Raw genomic sequence first — 22,422 nt, 5'->3', positions numbered from 1 at the left:
ACTGAGGCACAGGTACTTTGCAAGGTCACACGGCCCAAGGGCCCCGCCTCTGGTCTGAGAAGACTTCGCGCTTTCTGATCCATTCAGTCATGCCTGGGCCAGCTCAGGAGGACAGAGTGGGGGCGGGGGGTGGGGAGACCTCAAGGACTTAACCAGGACTATCTCAGGGCCAGGAGAACAACGGGAGAGAAGCAAGCTAGTGAGTGGTGTTTAGAGGTGCTGCCATGTGGAACTGGTAAGCAAGGTCAGGATAGACAAGGGGCAGGATGGGGAACTGATGTAAGGTCCCTCATATCAACTAACAGAAGGGCCTCCAAGGTCGTCTTTAGCCCACGATGACCTGAAGAGCAGCCTTCGGAAAACAGAACTCAGCCCTCTCTTCCGACCCTGTGCAGCATGTTCAGTGTAAAGAAGAGAATAGGGTGGTTGAGGAATCTGGGCTTGACGGGGCCTTGCGGCTCTTCCCTGACCTGCTGTGAGGCTGCTTCAGCCTCGGGGTATTTCCCTCTGTGATGCCTGCGACAGGCGCAAGTGGTTCGACTTGGGAGGAGAATTTTCCTCTTACTACAGTGCAGTCTGTTGTTGGTTCTAAGTCTCGTCTTGACTTCTCCCTATCGAATCTTCTCCTCTTTTCTCCACAGTTCCCACTTATGCTTCATAACATCATATCACAGTAGTTCTAAAAAAATGCCAATTTTTTTTCTTTTTATGTTCAGTTAGCCAATATACAGTACCTCATTAGTTTTTGAGGTAGTGTTCCATGAATACAAGTTTTTTAAAAAGGTCCTTTGGGGCGCCTCAGTGGCTCAGTCGATTAAGCATCTGATCTTGGATTTCAGTTCAGGTCATGGTCTGAGGGTCTTGGGATTGAGCCCTGCCTCCGGCTCCCTACTCAGCGAGGAGCCTGCTTCTCCCTCTCCTTCTATCCCTCCCCCTACTTGTACTCTCTCTCTCTCCCTCTCAAATAAATAAAATCTTAAAAAAAAATCAAAATGTCCTTTAGCTTTGCAAATTGAAATGTACTGGATGGATCTAAGAAAGGCTTCAGCAATCTGACATAGTATGTTTCAGAGACGGAGCTGCTCTACCCTGAACCAGGTATGTGGGAAGCCTTGGTGCCTTTTGTTACAAAAGGTGTAGATAAGGCCCTGAAATGTAAGGTGAGACTTTCAGCAGCTACCTGCAAAACCCATTCCGGGCTTTATTTCAGTCATCACATCTGCCCGCTTCTTCCTGAAAAGGCACTCTAAATGTTTTGGTGCAGTATTTCAAGGTGTACATTCTAGTAGCATTACTCACTAAGATTACCAACTTTACCATCAAAGAAGGGAATACGGCTAAAGATATTACTTGTATCATTTTGCTTTTTAAAACAAATGGAGGGGGGCGCCTGGGTGGCTCAGTGGGTTAAAGCCTCTGCCTCGGTCATGGTCCCAGGCTCCTGGGATGGAGCCCCACATTGGGCTCTCTGTTCAGCAGGGAGCCTGCTTCCCACCCCTCCCCTGCCTGCCTCTCTGCCTACTTATGATCTCTGTCTAATAAATAAATAAACTCTTAAAACAAATGGAGAGAGGCGGCCGGTATGTTTTTCTCTGTCATAAACTCTGACACTAATGCTCGCCAGATCACCCACACTTGACTGCCCCGGTCAGGTCACCTTTGGAGCTGTGCTTCCCACAGCACTCATCTGCCTGGGAATGTTCCACTGCCCAGCCTTTCCCGAACATTCATGTTAACAGATCCTGCTTCCCAGCAGACTACTTTCTCAGCAGGCCAGGGCAGGGCGCCTTGTCCTCCTCTGCCCCATGTTCAGATGCAGAAGTCAGGGGCACTCCGTCTCAGGGCCTGCAGCTTTTCTAGGCTTTATTTCATACTTCATAGCTGCCTGCAAGAACGGCTCCTCTGGATCACGTGGGAGGCCCGGGGAAGGGCCTCTCCAGGCGGCCACGCAGAGCCAGTGCTGGTTTGTTCCGGGCTGGGTTTTCTTCCCGGACCACGCTTAAACACGGCTCGGTTTACTTTATCAGTCCCTCCATCTAGGACACGTTAATTTTCAATCAGATATTAACAGTGAGTTTGAGTTCAAAGGAAACAGAAATCAAATGGCTTTGCCATGACAAGAGCTAACACTTCAAAAACTGCCTCAGAAATTAGAACGTAGATCACACATTAAAAAATAATAAGAAAAAATTTTTTAAAGTAAATAAGATCACAGTCTGACTTGTCGGCAGCCTGTCATGATTCCCATGAATAACTAAGTTCAAGGGACAGAACTTCCAAAAGCTATGGGTCTGTGCCCTTTTCGTCTGCGCCTGCCCTTGATTGTCACTGTTTTTTTAGCTTTGATGAGGTGTGATTAATTAACAATGATTATTACTATTTGCAAGTTTAAATTCCTCTAGGAAAAACCTAGAAAAGGTGGGTAAAATGATCTTTAAGCAAATTTCAAACCTAAGAAATAATTTTTTTTTTCTTTTTAAAGAAAAAGTAGTGGAGTGGGAAACAGGATGGGGGTAGGACAGGCATTTTGTTTCAAATTTGGGGGACAGCAATCTTCTGGATCACCTTCAAACCTCGCGGAGATGTGACTAACACTATCTTAGCTCAGAGAAGTCAAATGAGGCCAAAGGACAAACCGAAGGATGATATCAGGAAAATCAAGACATACTAGTATTTCACTCTCCTCAAAATATCTTAAAGAAGTGCTGAATGGTGTTCCTCTTGCAGACAAGGAATGGAAAAGGGAGGGCTGATTCTGTGAATTTTCTTCCGGGCGGTCTTGATCCCACATATAGTGACTGAGAGGCTCCCGTGAGCCACGCACTGGGGGTACAGAAATGGCTTGGGCGGTTTGGGGAGGGCAGGGTGCAAGGGAAGAAACGGTTCAAGAAAGCCCCCAGAGGCTGGACAAGTACACCTGAAGGTCACCTGCTGAACAGAAATCTCACAGCCAAACAGGTTTCTAAATTTCACTGCAGTGATAGAGTGATACAATTGTAACTACACCCCAATGATGCAGCGGTATAGTTAAAATCACACTTCTGCCTGAGTGCCAGTTGCTATAATGAAATGGAGGTAGCATTTAAAAAAATCTTAAGGGAGAGATACGTGCGTGGCTCAGTCAGTTAAGCATCTGCCTTCAGCTCAGGTCATGATCCCATGGTGCTGGGATCGAGCCCTATATTGGGTTCCCTGCTCAACAGAGCCTGCTTCTCCCTCTCCCTCTGCCTGCCTCTCTCCCTGCATGTGGTCTATTTCTCTCTCTGTCAAATAAATAAAATCTTAAAAGAAAAAAAAAATGTAAGGTAAGTGATAGAGAATGAGAGAGAAGAAAGAAAGAAGCAGCGCGGTGTAGATTATCGGGTCCTCTGTCCCTGGCCTTACCTGGGGTCTCTCCCTCCATGTCTGCTCACTGGCCCGAAGGAAGCAATTCTAGCACCTACCCCAGCTGCTCACCCTGGGGATGAAATTCTGTTTGAGAGTCCAATCCTCTCCCAGATAACACAGTGGTAAAAATCTAAGCCCACGGAAGCCATCCTTTTTCTTTCCTTCTTCTGGTCAGGGCAGACCTACCATGTGCCTCCTCCTTAGGGGACTATAGGTTCCTGTCTCAGGTCTGGATGGAGGAGAGGCACAGGGCCCAATTCGAGTCAAAGAGAATCCAGGACAAGTGCACTGGAGGGTTTCTAGAAAGGGTTTCTTCTCCCTTAAAGAGACAGACAGAAGAAGCGCCCTCCTCCTGCACTGGATGCTGCCCGAGGCTGTCTATCCACACTGCAGCAGCTCTCCCGGGGTCCTCAGGGAAGCCAAAACAGCACCCATGGGCTGAGGATGGTGCAGAACAAGGTAAGGAGCTTGGGTCTTCGCATGTCACCAAGTGGCTCAATTAGCCAACCCTGGAACCACTGGATCTCAGGACTTCCTGACATGTGGGAAATAAACATGCCCTTTATGCTTCAAGCCATTTTGAAATGAGTTTCCTCTTACTTGTGGCCAAAAGCATCCCGTTATAAAACCCTATGGAGACAGTTAAAGGGTTCCTTGGTCATTTAGACTACAAAAAGCATCATGCTCACCCCCCTGCCACCCCCGCCAGCTTCCTGAAGGAGAAGACTGAGTCTACCACCTAGCATAGATGAGCTCACACAGACAAGACACAGGGACACAATCGAATCTAGGCGTGCACTAAAACATGCAGGGTAGCCTTTGCTAGGTCAAGGAGAAATGCATTCGAAGTTGCCAAAACAGAGCCATTCTGGGCATGCCATCCACTGCAGGCACTCCCCCAAAACTGCCTTTCAAGGAGAAGGCTAACGTTGGGCTCTGTTTCTCCCGTCCATTTTCATTACCTAATCTGAGACTGTGCCAAGGGTGGGGGAGAAGAGAGAGCAAGTTGACAAGACTGGAACAAGAAGAGGTATGTACACTCTGTTGACAGAAGCAGTCCCCCAGCATCGGGGCCTCCTGGGAAGGCCTGAAGTCTGAGTGCTGGCTCTGGGAGAAGACCCCCACATAGCTTGGGAGCACCCTTTCCCAAGGGCCTGGCCAGCTCCCCCATCATCCACACTGGCACCTTCTAAAGCCACCCCTAACTTAAAAATATTCAATAATAATATTCAATAATAGTAACATTGATAATAATAATTATTAATATAATATATAATAAATATTAATAATAATATTTAAAATATTCAATAAGAACATTCTTCACTGTGGAAAACTCAGTTTTACTGATCTTATGTAAAGAGTGGACAAAGAAATCTTGAGAAAACAAGGCAGACACAGGGTGTTTGCTATGCATACACGGCTTCAAGAGAATCCCTCTCACTAGGTGCTGTCCTAACAGTCTAATCTTTCCCTACACAGAATACTGAACTGCTATTGTCTTTTTCTGTATCTACTGAAAAACCTTCTTTCTAGCATGTTCTGCCTACAGGGGAGTGGTGTGAGTGCAAGCACACACGAGATGGCAGGGGAAGGATGTCGGGGGAAGAGGCGAGATAAAAGAAGAGAAGGAGGCACACCTAGGTGGCTCAGTTGGTTAAGCGTCTGCCTTCAGTTCAGGTCATGATCCCAGGTTCCTGGGATCGAGTCCTGAATTGGCCACTCTGCTCAGCAGGGAGTTTGTTCCTCCCTCTGCCTTCCACTCCCCATGCTTGTGGCTCGCTCGCTCTCTCTCTCTCTGACAAATAAATTTTAAAAATCTTAAAAAAAAAAAAAAAGAGAGAGAGAGAGATTGAGAGAGAGAAGAAGGCTCCTTCCTTCCTGCTAGCCCCTCTGGTCACAGGTGACACGTGGGCAATGGAGGATCATGGACACAATCACCCACGCGGTACAGACCAACTAAGACACTAAGATTATATTCCTGGGAAAAAAGAAAAGCCAGACACTGATAGAGAAGAACAAAAGAAAAAGGAGACAAAAACATATAGGATGACAGAGATAAAAACACATCCCAGTGGACCTAGTAAGAGAATTAACCAGAACAAGACAGACTAAAGGAGATGAGGCCCCAGGCTGACATCGAGTGGCCAGGTGACCTCTTGGGGCTCAATGAGGGCCGAGCGTCTCAGCTTTCGCAGCTGTAAACCGAGCAGGCTGAATGAACCACATGGGCCTATGGGTCCTCCCCACTTTGTATGTGTCACGAAGTAACAAGCCAGGATAAGAAAAGCATAAAACAAACTTAACTTTTATCTTCCCAGAAGGCAAACAAGAGCACAGTCCCACAGTGATAAACTGAGTGGGTTAAGTGGACTTTGAAGACTGGAGGACTTCATTAAGGAACAGAAGAAAAAACCAGCAGAAAGCATGCCGTATGTTAGGTCCGATAGACTTCCTCTCCTGACCTTCGGCACCCTGGGTGCCCGCAGAAAACCATCTGCTAATGAACACCCAAGCCCTCTCTTGGAAAGCCTCATGGAAGGGATGGCTAGTAAAACATAGAATCATGGCTATTGAGTGACTCATCTTTGAGAATCCTCAGATTTCAAAAATGGCACTGGAAAAAGAAAAGGCAAGCTTAAAAAGAAAAAAAAAAAGAAAGGAGGAAAAGAAATCTTCAGCGCTGTGGAGAAGCTACCTGTGAGAACTCAGCAACAGTGAACATGCAGCCAAGAAAAGCTTAAGGCTTGCAGAACAGACCCGAGCCCTCTGGACTGACCAGTTCCCTGAGCACCTAGCATGCCTTGACTGATGTCAAGCTAATAGGATAGGTATGGACTAGATATGAAGTAAGAACAAAGGGCGCAGAGCAGTAATGGTCATGCCACTGCCTGAGGACATTGGAGTAAGCAGCAGGACGGCTAAAGGAGGAGTGGTTGTCTCCACCACTTTAAAGATTTTGTTTATTTGAGAGAGAGAGAATGACAGAAAGCATGAGGGGGAGAAGGTGAGAGGGAGAAGTAGACTCCCCGCAGAGCTGGGAGCCCGATGTGGGACTGGATCCTGGGACTCTAGGATCATGACCTGACCTGAAGGCAAATGCTCAACGACTGAGCCACCTGGGTGCCCTGTCACCACCACTTTAATGGTCACCTGCTCACCCTCCTTCTGGGCTCAGCATCTCTTTGCTTTGGGCTGTATTTTTATGCCATGTTTAGAGGAAAAGGCCAGCTTCCGGAGCTTAGGGGACCACCTACAGACTCGGGTGGTTCATGGGTATAGAATGTTTTATGCAGCAAGCGGCCACTTAGCTATCCTATAATGCACGACCGTTGAAAGAATGGATGGGCTGCATAATATCCAAGCTCTCCTCTTAACCAAAAATTCCAAATTCTGAGGTTCTGTGTGTTGGAAGACAGAGGGAAAAGTAAGTTGGCAATTAGCCAAAAAAGCTCTTTGCCATCAGGAACTTTTCCTAGAAAATTCTATAGTAGGGTCAGTACCCCTTCATTCCATGACCTAGCCATACCATGGATATCGAGTCATCATACTCATACTTACATCATAATTGTGCATTTCCAGAACTCTCAATCATCACGGAAAGAACAAACTATGTTTGTCAGATCTGGTAAGGTATGCAGGTGTGACAGGCCGGATGTTTGTGTCCCCTGACAAAATTCATGATGTGATAATCCTAACCACTACAGTGAAGACTTCTGTTGGACCTCTTGGACCCTACAAGACCAGAGAGTTACTTGGCTATGAACATTTGCTCTTCTTTAAGACACAGGGTGAAGGACCTTAAATGTGACTGGGAGATTATCTGGGCTGTCATTTCCACCACAGGCCTTAGAGTGCATGGGCCACTGAGGAGATGAAAAGTGGGGAGAATATCTCCATCTGAGTTTCAAAATGCAATGTCTTGCAACACCCAGCAAAGCCATGCAAGCAGGCCAAATCCTAGCTGGGCAGAGCTATGGAAGCAGACTATTACTACCCCAAATCTGGAAGGCAGAGCATTGAGCCAAAGAACTCTGATTCTTCTTCTTCTTCTTCTTTTTTTTTAAGTTGACACTACCTCCTACATGGGGCTGGAACTCACGACATGGAGATCAAGTCACATGCTCTACCGACTGAGCCAGTCAGGTGCTCCCAGGATTGGTTATTCTTAACCCTTAAAGTCTCACCGAGTTTGCCTTCCTGGTTTTGAACTTGCTTGGGACTTGTCACCCTCCCTTCTTTCCCATTTCTCCCTTTTGGGATGGGAGTGTGTATCCTGTGCCAGTCCCGCTACCGGACTTTGTAAACACATGTTTGGTTTCATAGGTTCCCAGCTGGAGAGGCATTCTGCCACAGGATGAATCTTGTGCTGTTTAAACCCTCGGTACCTGTATTCTGCAACAGCAGCCTGCACTGACTGAGAGCAGGTTTTCACATCTTGAAAGGTTTCCACTAAACATTTAATCTAGAAGCTTGAGTGGTTGGAGAGTTAAACTCAACTGTTAAAGAACTTGGTTATCTACAACAATTCATTCTCGTAAGGATTCAGTTATGCTTTTTACTGGTTAGATTGTTACGCTCCTAGCAAAAGGCACATAGAGTTGCTTTGGATTAAGCAAAAATACAGAACAGAATGCCATTGCCATCATCTTGGAAATACTGAAGACTGTGCCATGTGTGATACTGTGATTTACAATAAGAACTATAGATTTGGTCTTTGTGCCCTCTTCTGGCACAGAGCTCCTAAAGCCCTTGCAATTTCAAGTGATGAGAATAATGAATATTTTTTGCTCTGTTAATGAGACCTTAGCAAAGTGCCTAAGGTTGGGGCTGGTTGCCAGTGGAGCCAAACACATGATTACAGAGTTGGAACTTTCAATCCCATCCCTAAGACCTCTGGGGAAGGGTGAAAGGCTGGAGGTTGAGTTCAATTCCCAGTGGCCGATGATGGATCGATCATGCCTACGTAAATGGGGCTTCCAAAAAAACCCAAAAGGAGGGGATTTGGGAGAGTTCCTGGGTTGCTGAACACTTTTCTGACATCAGAAGAGTGACACATTGTGGAGAGTGCATGGAAACTCCTAGACCCTTCCCACATACCTTATCCTATACTCATCTCTCATCTGTTGATGAGTACTCTTTGTAATAAAATGGTACCGTCAGTTAGTGAGTAAACCCATTTCCTGCATCCAGTGACCCATGTTAGGAAATCAATCGAGCCCAGGGAGGGGTCATGGGAACCTCTGATTTATAACCATTTGGTCAGAAGTGCAGGTGAAAACCTCGGACTTGCAAATGGCATCTGCAGTGGCCTCTATGAGCCCTTAACCTGTGGGATCTGATGGTAATTCTGGGTAGACAGTGTCAGAACTGAGTTGAACTAGAGGGTTGTCAACTAGTGTCTAAAAATTGCTTATTGATGGGGGAACACCCTATCCCTGCTACCTGCCCCCCACAACACACATAACTTGGAATTGGTATTAGAACTTTGTCGCCATGGTAGATTTCCAAGTAGCAATGAGTAACACTCACCATGGGCTTCTTACATTACACATTACTCCACTGAATAAATGGGAGGATAAGAGAAGAAACACACCCTCAAGTGTGAAGTTTAAACCCGAGGAGGACGCATGGAGCATAATGCGTAGGTAAGACTGAACACTTTCAAAATATCTTAAGAGTAAAAGAACAGGATATAAAAAAAAGCAGCTTTTAAAAATGGTTATAGGGAATAAGTACAGAATATTCTAGGAAGAAGTTACTGAAGAGGATTAAGAAAAAACAAAGGGACAATCCAGAGGAAAGGAATGAATCTTAAGTAAGGTAGCTTTTTTTTTTTTTTTTAAAAAGATTTTATTTTAACAGAGAGAGCGAGAGAGAGCAAGAGAGAGAGAGCAGAAGCAGGGGGACTGGCAGAGGGAGAGGGGAAAGCAAGTCCCCTGCTGACCAGAGAACCCAACCTGGGGCTCGATACCAGGACCCTGGGATCACGACCTGAACTGAAGGCAGATCCTTAACTGACTGAGCCACCCAAGTATCTCCCTTTAAAAAATAAACAAACAGGGGCGCCTGGGTGGCTCAGTGGGTTAAAGCCTCTGCCTTTGGCTCAGGTCATGATCCCAGGGTCCTGGGATGAAGCTCCGGATGGGGCTCTCTGCTCAGCAGGGAGCCTGCTTCCCCCTCTCTCTCTGCCTGCCTCTCTGCCTACTTGTGGTCTCTGTCTGTCAAATAAATAAATAAAATCTTTAAAAATCAAACAAATATATAAACAAAAAACCCCAAAATACACACACAAGAAAAAACATTTCCTCACACTATAATCATGATAGGGGATAAAATTCACAGTAGTAATTGTCTTTTTTTAATACCTGATCATGAAAATTCATATCCCAAATGCATGATCAGCAAAGTTCACCATGATTAAAGATCACCTGGGACAACACATTATTTAAGTAATATTCATTACAACACTGACCCTGTCCTTAGCAAAAAGGACTAAATAATAATGGAGTATTTTATGACTCAGTTGATACAGTAAAGATAGCAACAGTAAGAACAGCTGACACTTATGGAGAGCTTACAATCTGTCAGTCACTACTCAGAGAATTTAACATGCAGTAACTTAACTAACCCTTTCAAGAGTACCTACCTGATAATCTCCATTTACAGAAGAGAGAGACTCAAACACTTGGGAAGAAGCTGGGGGTCTTCCCCAGGGCCACAGAGTTAGCCAGTGGCAGAGCCTGGTTAGGCAAAGCCTAAACACCACAGCTTAAGTTTTTATTCCCACCTTCTGGTTTCATCTTCTAGATGGCATGCCTCTCAAAAAACACCAAAGGGGCACAATGCACAGAAGAAATGTGGTAAAGCGTGACATCACTTACCATTGGGAAAAGCTAACACACTGATGATAAGGAAGAAGAAAATGACAGAGAGGATGCCCCTCCAGATGTTGTCCTCTGGGACAGAGTCATCCCTGAAAACAGAAAAGAAAACACTGAGTATTCATTTTCAGACTTAAACAGTCAATCCAGAAGGCATAAGATTCCATGTTCTAAAAACCAAAGATTGTTAACTTCATTTTGCAAGCAAAGTCTTTACACACGCTACTTACCCCTCACTGTCCTTTCCTAAAATAACTATTTTATAGTAAAATCCAGTCTTAGGAGAAATGCAGTTGGCATCCTTACATACTGACACACATTCCACTGATACAAACATCTGAAAATCACTCTTCTTATTCTTCAAAAAAAATTATATATATACGTATATATATAAATTTTATATATATTTTTTAATATATATATATATATATGTATACTTTACACACAAACACACCCCCCCAGGATGTCAAAAAGTAAAGTTTAATTTGGAGAAATGTCTTTTGATTTCAAGAATGACTAAAGATAACCTTTATCATGTACACCATGGCAAAGAAATTTTTAGAAGTCAGAAAGAAAGCGTAAGATTATAAGGAAGAAAAGCACAATGCAATGAGATTATCTATCAGTTCTTAAAAATGGGCAGTTGGTCATCTAAGGGATGAATGAAAAGGGCAAAATGTTGGGTAATAAGAAAGCACCAGAAAACAGTCCTAAAAGAAAAATCATGAGAAAACAGAATACAAGATTTAGAGTCAGACCAGAAGCAAAAGAACTATGAAGAAAGGGGATGAATTTGCTCACTCTGTGCCTGGTCACTTCTAATATATTGCTCTATTTATCTCCTTTATAACTTGAAATGATCCCATTTGTTAATTGATACGTTGTCTGTCTTCAATATAGAAGGTACACTCCTGAAGCATGTGGGTGGCTCACTCGGTTTAGTATCCGACTCTTGATTTCAGCCCAGGTCATGATCTCAGGGGTTGTGAGATCGAGCCCCACATTGGCTCCATGTTGGGCATGGACTTGCTTAGGACTCTCTCTCTCTACCCCACCTTCTGCCTCCCCTCTCCTGCCAAAACAAAATAAATATAGAAAATAAAGTCCTGAAGGTAGGACATTATTCACCCATGGTGTCCTCAAAGGCTGGCACACAATAAGCCCTCGATGGATATTTGTGGACTGATTACTGATTAGGAAGAAAATCTACTGTATAAAACCATGTAAAATTTCCCAAACGGAAATTTTCTTAACACTGATGGCAGAGAAAAATTAGCTTGACAGTTTATATTAAAAAAGAAAAAAAAAGAGATAAGTCTAGTAACATCCTTGGTACTCAAGAGAAGCAAACAAAAGAGGGAAAACAGAAATCTCAGACAGTAAGATTTTCTGAATTATTGATAAATTATTAAGAAGCTTGAGAGAGGGAAGTCTAGCATTTCAGTTTAAAAAGGTGCAGGATGAGAAGACAGAAAACAGGAGAACAGAACGGAAGGAGATATTCAGACATAATGAGACTAGTAGCAATAATTTTAAAATTGATTTTTGGACGTTGAGTTTTTATATGCGCAAGGACTGCAGCGAAAGGTCTTTCAAAAGACAGATATTAAATTAAGATTAAACATTACTGGAGGAAAAGAAAGAGGTTAAAAAAAGAAACTTACAGGAAAATCAAGTTAATGTATTAAACAATCTTGAGCATCGGCATACATGAAGAGGTGTGGAACGACACAGTGATCAATTACCCAGTTAAAGGCTAGGTCCTCGGGTACTGGGCTTCAAATGATAAGTTAACTTAGATAACAACTTCTGTTCAGGTAACTGCGCCCAATTAAGTAATTTCCAGATTTACAACAGGACTTAACACAAGGTTCCGAGGTAAGAAAGCATACAGATCCCATTCTTTAAATCATTATCTGGCCCAAGAGCACTAACACTAATGGTGAGGAAACAATGCTTCACAGTTAACTTCATAGATCTGCCTATAAAACCGAACTACACGATCAGATGGACTTCCTCTTACAGCAAAGTGCAATCGTATTTTAATGTACACCCCAACAATCAAACATCTGCCCAGAGGTTATGAACACGGCCCTGAAAATGCTGGCCCAATCATTTACTAGGGCACCTGCCATGGCTTTTGGCTTAGGCAGGGAAACCCTATATCCAATTTCAAGGATGCACTTTTATTGAAGAATGGCTACACACAGGGACTGGAGGGACACAATGTCCTCATTCAAGCCAACATCACACTACCCATATTGGTAACAATAATGACAATAATAACAGCTCCCCATTATCAAGTATTTACTGTGTACCAGGCACAGGACAGGCAGTTTCTAAACATCATCTCTAACTGTCACAACCGATCTATGAAATGGGGTACTATCAACCATATTTTACAAATGAGGCAACAAAGGCTCAGAAAGGTTACATAATTTTAATTTGCCCAAGCCTACATACCTAAGAAGCTGCAGAGTTCCCATTTGAAACCAGGTCTCTTAGGCTCTGAAGATGACAAGCTTTCCCTATGCCAAGCTGTCTCCTAAAAAAATTATGTCATCCTAAATCTATCTGACTCATGTTAGATGTACAGGGATGGCATAAGAGAGTTTGACAGGGCACACACCTGTACGTTACAAATAAAATAAAAGCAAGGCTGAAATAAATTAACTGTTGCCTGGGAAAAGGTTGATTCTGTAACTCATCCTTTATATTAAAATATACTCTGGATGATTCAAAGAATAAAAGTTAAAAAAAAAAAAAAAACCAGTAACAACAACAGCAACAAAAAAAACCCCAAACCCCAAACTCTAAAACAAAGACCCAGAAATGTTCTGGAAGAAACAATGAATGAATTAAAGAACCAAAACCGAAACACACGAATTCCAGAGTAGGGACCTACCTACAGTATGACACAACCCAGAAATCACTAAGGAAAAAAAGTTGGTTAATCTGCACAACAAAGAAATCAGTAAAGGACAAGTGATAAACTTGGAACTTAGATCAAGGGAAAGAGTTAATTAACTTCCCAAATACACAAAGCACTCACCGCAATATCAATTAATAGAAAGAACAACAAATGGACAAAGAAAAAAACCCAGAAAAATGGTTGAAGGATATGAAGAGACAGTTCAGAGCAGGAAATCCAGTGGCTCTCAGGCAAGTGAAAAGATGCTCACTTTCACCCGTGGTAAGAGACAAATTAAAACAACACCAGGAGATCATTTTTTAAATGTGCCTATGACAAAGGTAAAAACTGAATGACTGAGCTGGAGGGGATATGAAGAAAAATACAAACAGGTAGTCTCTCACATTGCCAGGGGTAGTATAAATTGAAACCACCTTAATGTAGGGCAATTTGGCAACATATGAACTTTATAAATGCACATACCCTGTGACTCAGCAATTCCACGAATGGGAACTTATGCCACAAATATACCCTCATTTACGGAAAATCGCATGGGTACAAAGTTGTGCACTGGAGCATTATATGTATTAGCAAAAGGATGGAAACAAGCTAAATCAATGTCCACTGAATGGGAACTGATGAAATAAATTACAGAGTTTATTTATTCATAATGGAATACTACGCAACCAGAAAAAGAACGAAGAAGATCTTTTTAAGTTGACTGCTACAGAATAAGAGACATGATGAGGGGCGCCTGGGTGGCTCAGTGGGTTAAACCGCTGCCTTCGGTTCTGGTCATGATCTCAGGGTCCTGGGATCGAGTCCCACATCCAGCTCTCTGCTCAGCAGGGAGCCTGCTTCCCTCTCTCTCTCTGCTTGCCTCTCTGTCTACTTGTGATCTCTCTCTGTCAAATAAATAAATAAAATCTTAAGAGACATGGTGAGATAAAGCAAGTTGTAGAATAGTGCACATAGGAAACAAATATTCTGCTCAAAAAAGTAGGCATGTGTATGCACACTGTGTCTCTGGAAATCTACCCAAGAAGTGGCAACACCGGTTTCCTCTAAAGGGGGGGGGGTGCAAGTGGGAGCCAGACCTCTCCCCATACCTTTTCTCCCCATACCCTTAGGTATATTTTGGCTTTCAAGCAATGTGATACATAACTCTTTTCAAAACAGTTAACTAAAACTTGACTTAAACCAAGGGTAACAGCCAACCAGTCTCTATTTAAGATTCACTCACTAGTCAAAAATGCTTGAAAATATACAACATTAAATGTATAAAAACTTAAGGTCAGCTATAAAAAAAGACATAAAACCAAGGAAACTGCAATTCTGTAAAAATTTTGACCAATTTTATTAGAAAGGATCAAACGGGTGGCTTAGTTTCAGTAGGGGAAAAAAAGGCTGACTAAACTGAAAAAAAGCAGCAGTGGGGTCTGTAAGTTGGTAGTTTTTTTTATCTAATTGGAGGGTGGGGGGAACCTATCTAAGACAGACAGCAGTGTTGTTAGATAAATGGAAAATACACAGTCAAGATCAGACTTCTTTGATCAAAGATGGGAGGGCGAGCTGGTGAGCATAAGAAGGAACATGAGCACCATCAGTGCCCAGCCCCACAAGCCTCTTGAGAGTGGCAAGGGTGTTCCCGCCACAGCTAGACAGGTCCCTCACAAGAGGTGGATGGACAGAGAGAGAATGAAATGCATGGCCCAACGCTCCCGCCGGCACCCCACCCCGCCAGCTCGCCCAGCTCTGACAACCTTGACCACAGCCCCAACTTTCTCCCAAGGTCTACTGCAGCCATGGCCACAAATGTCTCCTCTTCTGGTGCTCTGAACTTGCCAAGTAACTTCTGCAGCTGGCATTTTATTTTAACTGCCCCACAGTTCTGGGGAGGAGGATTATCTTGCCATGAAGGATGAGGGAGATAAAGCTCTTGGCTTGCTCTGGCCCACAGTTATACACAAATAAGAGACTGCGTGGAAGGAGGAGCCAAGGCTTCTGGAACACTGGCTCTAGGCCAAGACTGCTACATTTAACAAAATGATACAGACAGACTAGCTGGGGGGGGGCAGGCGAAGTCCTTCTCCCCCTCTGCCAAATTTAGGAGGTGCTTGGGAAGTGTGTGGGGGTAGCCGTGACTACACACAGTGAAAATACTGAATGGGCAGATAACAATAAAATTGTAATTTAAGCTCCAGAGGGCACAGGTCCCATCTCATTCCTCTGAGCTACCTCCGGTGCCCAGCACAATCCTTGGCACACAGCAGGCTTTCTCAATACGGTGGGCGCTGGAATGAGCGAGATGCTATGGCTGAGTGGGCCCAAGGACTCAGAGGTCACGTGAGGGTGAACCACAGCCTGAGCCCACGGAGGGCACCAACAGTGGCTTTCCGGTCCCAGTGGGGATGGCCAGTCAAATAGCCTAACAGTTCAACTCCTTCTGTCGAATGTTGTTCCAACCTATATAAGGAACTAACTGTCCAGAGAACAGAGAATGTCCTAAGAGCAGGAAAGTGGAAGGAAAGTCCTGAACTGGGGCGCCTGGGTGGCTCAGTGGTTTGGGCTGCTGCCTTCGGCTCGGGTCATGATCTCAGGGTCCTGGGATCGAGCCCCGCATCGGGCTCTCTGCTCCGCAGGAAGCCTGCTTCCCTCTCTCTCTCTCTCTCTCTGCCTGCCTCTCTGCCTACTTGTGATCTCTGTCTGTCAAATAAATAAATAAAATCTTAAAAAAAAAAAAAAAAAAGAAAGTCCTGAACTAAAAAAACTTTGCACCCAGAAAAAATTCTGGACTCAGATTCTGTGTCTGTTGAGTGTTTGACTACAGGCAGTAGGGGAGGCCAACTGTAGGAAACTGAAGCAAACTCCATGCACTTGCTCACACGCCCACATGTCCCCTCAACAAGGCTTCCTCCTCAGGGCCAGGCAGACAGGAACCTTTTACCAAGACTCCTAAGGTGCCAAGGGGTTGTCCTCCCTCCCCTAATCTTCTCCTTCCCATCCCTTTAATAGGAGTCCTTGAAATTGAGACACACAGGTAGGGTCACGTTGATAAGGTCCCTGATAAGGATCCTCTGTCCCAATGGAAAAACCTAGTCCCAGGTTACAAAGTGGATCCATGTTGACTAGCTTTGGTATTTAAGGACTACATTCATTTCATTTTACAGTAAGTTACAGTCATTGTCAAGAACTGTAACTTAGATCTGTCAACCAAAGGAGAAGAGTGGTTTTTTTTAAGTTTTTATTGGATAAATGATATCTGGTATCTGATGCATTCAGCATTTACTGGGTGTGTATCTTGGGATGATTAAGGTATTTGGCCTCAAGAAATCAATATAGTAACAAATATTATAATGCCAGTAAGAGGCATAGAAGAATTAAAGATATTTGGAAGTATATAAACCTGTCTTCCTCAAACAACCCAGAAAGGTCCAGGAAGGGGCTCATCATCCAGGTGATTGTGGAGGATGCCATGGCTCGTGGTTAGAGAGAAATCTCCAGGAAGTGCTCTCCAGGAGCAGAGAACCACCAGCCTGGCACTGGGTGTGGGGTTGGTGAGCCAACTGGGCCTGCTGTGTGCCCTGTGTGCAGGTGTTGGGGAGGGGGATGGGCAAGGCTAGAGAAGCAGAATCCCCTACAATGAAAGACCTGAGTCCAGCCAGCATCCCCTACAGGTGATGCGGATGCAGTGACAGATTGTATGCAGGGAAAGATGGGGTCATAACTTTGTCTTAGAAGGTCATGAGGGCAGCAGTGTGGAAGACAGATGGGAGGAAGATGGAGTAAAGGTTTGGGAGCATACTGCCCCAAAGGATAAGGGGATTGCTGAGCCAAGGCCTGGGCCTGGGGAGAGGAGAAGAGCTCTGAGAGCTGGGAAGGCCCAGTGAGACCTGGTGCAGATAGACCAGGTCTATTCCACATCAACAAACACCTGGACTTTCGAACAGATGAACTGAATTAAACAGGATGCCAGGGCCAAGGGCTCAGGAAGCAGTCGTGGCTGACCAAATAAGGCCCGGTTTCTGGATTCAGGGAGACTAAAAAAACTGCTAACTTCCCTACAAAAATCTGAGGCTAAAAATCTGAGGATTATTATCATAAGACTCATTGAATGACCCTCGGTAACAGATTTCTAGCTAAAATGCTAAACACCAGGTAGCAATTGGTAGCATGCAATCCCTGTGAGGTAAGGCAGCATTTAAACCAAATAAACATCTGAGGTCACTCAGGAACCTATTTCCTATAGAAGATCCCAAAGAAATAGAGGATACATTTCCCCCTCCAACAAGCTTATAATCTTATTAGGGAGCTAAGACAGCAGATGTAAATATAAGAAAGGATATAGAAGATGCTTACTGAAATCCAAGGATAAATATGATTCAAACAGGAAGTAGGAAAGAGAAATGTGATATCTCTGGTAACTGGACCTCATCAGAGGGCACCTCCTGATAGTGTGCTCTGTTCCCCCCCAGGGCTAGTTGAAGCCCAGCATACAGCCACTGTGGGCCATCACTTAACAGAGCTGGTGTCAGGGAACAAGGATATCCAGGTCTTCTGTTAATGGGAGAGAAAGAACATGATATACATAAAGGAAACAGAACCAAGACAACTGAATCAGCAGTATCAGGAGACATTTTCTAATGGGATTTATATGGGCTAAAGGGGAAAGAAAGGGGAATGCTGGCAGGTCTCTATGAGGGGGGTGACAAAGAAGGCAGAACTAAGTAAGGCTTGGGGACCTGAGGAAGAACTGGAGCTCCAAGCCCACTCAGGGAAATGAAATAAAAACCACTCTTAGCAAGTAAATAAGAACAAACCAATCAAAAATCTGTCCACATCCCTGCCTTCCTGTCTCCTGAGTCTCCATCAAGGAGAGAGCCAGCACCGACAGACTGAGAAGGACTTGGGGACAGCAAAGTGCAGGAAGGCACTCTCTTCTGGGTTAAGTGATGACTGGACAAGAGAGAAAGATTCCTCAGTCTTACTGCCAAGTGCCTCTTAAGGAGAGAGTGGGCTGCTGTGACAGGGACTTAGCAGATCTTGGTGTTTTCAAATCTGATGTTCAAGCTTTTGCCATTTGGGCCACGCACTACGGCCAGGTTTGCCAATCTCTGCAAGCAGAATAAACACGCAGCACCTCAGTAATTCTACTCTGAACTTGAGACAAACGTTCTCCTTGCCCCACTTTGGCTGAACGAACTTCCAAGACCTATGCCAAAGTATTTATCGTAAAAGAAAACTTCTCAAATGTGGCAAAATGAGCTTGGAGAGAATGATTTGATGGCATGTGGCTTTATCTGGGTTTTTTTTTTTTTTTAAAAAGATCTTATTTATTTATTTGACAGAGAGAGAGAGATCACAAGTAAGCAAAGAGGCAGGCAGAGAGCAAGGGGGGAGCAGGCTCCCTGCTGAGCAGAGAGCCAGATGCGGGCCTTGATCCCAGGACCCCAAGACCCTGACCTGAGCCGAAGGCAGAGGCTTAACCCACTGAGCCACCCAGGCGCCCCTGGGTTTACTTTTAATGACAGTGAGAGAGACAGGAGATTTAAACACTATGATTTAACTGTGAGTTGGCCTAGCTGCTATATAACAAAAGAACTACTTGACAAATCCAAACCCATCTCACACTTCCATGTGTGGTGTCTATTCTTGCATGATCCTAATTTCTCGCTGTGTCTCTGAAGCATAGGACAGGACCCAGCTACCGTGGCTCACCTCCTGGTCACTGGCACCCCAAAAGTATTCAATCTCCTGTACTTTTACATCACGTGTCTGAAAAACACATTTTTTTCTGCTTTCCCTGAAGAAACTGTACTGAATAGTCATCCAACTAAAATTCTGTTATAAAATAAGTATGAAGTGCTAGAGACAATCATTACAAAAGAGGACAGAATGAATAATTTTCATTTAAGAAGTCATTATTTTCCATCTTTACAGAGAAAGATAGAATGATCACTGTAATGCCCCACTTAAAAGGGTCACAAATCATTACAAAAATGAGTAAGAGGTAGTAAGTACCATCTGCATTAATGGGGCTTATGATTTTATAAAAGGTGAAACTTGTTATTTACGAGTTCTCCGATATACGGTTTCTCTTTATGAAACTTTTAGAAGAAATAAAAAGATTATTATTTTTGGAAAAGGCCATAGACTGAGGTTCAGATTATGCCTTTTCTATTACTTCTGACAAGCTGTTAAAATTCATATTCTCTGCAGCAATTTATCGACTGCTTTGGCAGAATATGCTGCAAAGGGAAGTTACAAAAGAATGTGAATTTCTGTATTAGAAAAGAGGAAGAGAGATCTATTCTTAGAGGTCTAGATAATATGAAAGATAAAAGGCTGAAACAAACGGCTCATTCTTTTTCTCATGATTTAGAATAAAATACCATAATTACTTTTCTTTTTTCCAAAGAAACTCCCTGCACTAATTCCATCACTGTTAACCCACACGGGAGATGAAGTTGAACCGAAATTAATACTAACCAGACATATATGTTACCCAAGCAAAGCAGTCTCTACTATTTCAATGCCTTCATCCTTTTTCTCAATAACAGAGCACACTTCATCCTCACTCCCTCACAAATATAATTTAGAAGACATTAACATACAATGAAACGATGTAATAGTTACTGCTAATGTTTACTGAGCACTCAATATTTGGCATGCACTGATCTAAACACAGATTATCTAAAAAAAATGAACTGAATCCTGACAGATAATCCAATAGCGTATTAATAAATATTTCCTTTTTACATACAAATAAGGAAACTGAGGCTTAGCAAAATGAAGTGGCCACATTGCTATTAGGTGGTAAAATCAGATGACATGACAAATGAAGTATTTGAGAGTAACCATAATTAGAGACAAGAATGCTTTTCCTCCCGGGCTAGAAATATGTTCTTGGTTAGATTCTATGGAAAGGACTGGTCTAGTCCCACTGCATAGAATTAGCTGAAGACTTTACAATTATAGTGGCTGTATCCCTTAATCATTACGAGTAATTGTTACATATGCCTTACAGTTTAAGGTAGGTTTATGCACACAGATAAACACAAAATGAGACCCAAGAGTCAAATGGATTGTGGAGGTAAGAAACAAGTGTGTTGTGGGAAGATACTTAGTTTTACAAAAATCTGAAAGATGGCAGTGATTCCCAATGGAGGCATCCCTGTCACTTCCGAGTGTGCACGTGGGCACGTGTACGTGTGTGTATCTCTTGCAGGAAATCTGCACACACAAGCATTTATACAGTTCATTCTCTGTTGTACTATGCTGTCCCATGTGTCATAACACATCTAGAGTCCTTAATCCCCACCCACGAAATTCCAGAAGTTCCAATGCTTGGGACCACTCAGTATATCTCTACACATTTTTTGCCAACCTGGAACGAGATTGATTGCTGGATAAAAACATGGAGAGAAGTAACTGACATTAATTGTGCATTGAGAATGAGGTACTCTGCTAAGTGCATTCACACATACTCATTTATTACTCATAAACCTGTATGAGGTAAGTACATATTTTATCTCCATTTTACAAGGGCGGATCCTGAGGCTCAGAGAAAGGGGAAGGAACTCAACCATGGGCACACAGACATTTGAAGCCAACCGTCTGGCTCCGAAACTACACCTCTCTGGGTTAATCTTTTAAGCCGTAAGAGTGTGGTAGGCATGCCTTTCCTTTAAAGAAGTTTATTCAGGAAAAAAAAAAAAAAAAATCCTTGTAAGTAGGACCCATAGTGCCCACGTCATTCTGAACCAGGGGTGAAATATTTCCCTGGGTTGTGGGTGAGGGGCCACATGTTCAGTGACTAGTTATATGATGTAGGTATTAAAAGTTGGGCTGGATAGCTTCTATGCACAAGTATATATCAGAAGTTTTGAGCTAGTGTGAGTGTTTGTGTGTGTGTGTGTTCAGGGAGAAAAGAGAGTTGTGCTATGCTGAGGTTTATGTGTTTTATTTATCACTTCCACAGCATATACTATGCACCAGGCACCGCTACAATTGCTTGACAATATCTCATTGTGCAGCAGTATGCACAAGATGTGGTAGGTAGCTCTGCTGGAAGGGGAAGGATCAGCTTTGACATCCATCTACACCATTTGTGTTGTGGTCCTGTTTGAGGCTGGGGGACGGGTTATGCTAGATGGTTTGTGTGCCACGCATAGCGGAGGGGCTGCATGGGAAAGACCGTGTAGTGCAACTCACATGTGCATTTTGGGCATGGCCGGCAGTGAATACTGAAGGAGATCCACAGGAAGGGTGCTGGTTGTGGCCTGGGCCTGTGTAGGGTGCATGGAAACGCCGTGGACCTAGGTGCTTTCAGCGTGTAGCGGTCTGTGCTGAAAGTGGTGCATAGGAGATGATTCATACGGTGTGCTCGGTAGGGATGAGGGCTGGAGAGGAGGGGGCCGCGTCGTGATGTTCGGGGAGCGACGCTCAGTAGGACAGGATAGGTGGGCATCGCGCTAGGTGACCCTCGAGTGCTCCTGGTGTGGCCCGAATCGCTGTATGGGAGGAGGTAGCAGCACACGGTGGGGGTTGAGGGTGGGGGTTGGAGGGTAGGGACGAATGCCAGTCCCGAAGAGCTCTAGGGCAGGAAGCTAGGTGTGCTGTGAGACACCGCGCCGGTGGAGGAGCTGATGGGCGGTGGGTCTGCGAGTGTGTGCGTGGAACAGCCAGCCTGATTCCTCATCCAGAGCTCCACCGGCCCACGCTCCTCACCACCGCCTCCCGCCAGCCCCTTCCCTTCGCCCCAGGGCGCTCCCTCCACGCGGCCCGGCCCGTCTCACCGGGTGAAGGCGAAGTACATGAGGCTGACGATGGTGAAGCTGAGCAGGGTGATGGTGTGCGGCCGGTAGAAGAAGTCGATGGTGATGTCCTCCACTTGCTGCTCGTTGATCATCCGGAAATGCATCTTGTAGTTCACATCATCTTTGCTCAGGGTCCGGCTCCCCACGCAGGACGCCATGGCCCGCCTCCCCGTCCTGCGGCGGCGGCGGCGGTCCCGGCCCGTGGAGGCTGGGACCCCGGAGGTGACGAGCCGCTGCGGGCGAGCGGCCGGACGGCGGGGCCGGGTCTGGCGCCGAGCACAGGCTGGAAGCCGAGGGAAGGACCGGCGCGGGAGGGCGGGGTCGCGGCGCCGCCAACGCGGCCTCGAGCGGAGGGGGGGCGCCGCCGGCCTTGCCGCCGCGGGTCTTCCGGGAGCCGCATCTCTGCGGACTCGCGGTGTCTTCA

General features: G+C 44.7%; 1 protein-coding gene across 1 annotated transcript in view; it reads right to left on the bottom strand.

Annotated features, from left to right (window-relative positions):
* The window catches only part of PTDSS1 (phosphatidylserine synthase 1), a 61,695-nt gene extending 39,396 nt beyond the window's left edge, over positions 1-22,299 (bottom strand). Inside the window, exons 1-2 of the mRNA XM_004768533.3 lie at positions 21,978-22,299; positions 10,269-10,360 (exon numbers count right to left, since the gene is read on the bottom strand). Of these exons, the coding sequence (XP_004768590.1) occupies positions 10,269-10,360; positions 21,978-22,156 (271 nt within the window). The 5' untranslated portion in view covers positions 22,157-22,299. The remainder of the gene's footprint in view (positions 1-10,268; positions 10,361-21,977) is intronic.
* Positions 22,300-22,422: the final 123 nt, after the last annotated feature.

Source organism: Mustela putorius, unplaced genomic scaffold, assembly GCF_011764305.1.
Source record: "Mustela putorius furo isolate JIRA1106 unplaced genomic scaffold, ASM1176430v1.1 tig00000228_pilon_pilon_pilon, whole genome shotgun sequence".
Taxonomy (NCBI): Eukaryota; Metazoa; Chordata; class Mammalia; order Carnivora; family Mustelidae; genus Mustela; species Mustela putorius.
The sequence above is the reverse complement of the archived record's forward strand: the minus strand, read 5'-3'. Positions and strand labels throughout refer to the sequence as shown.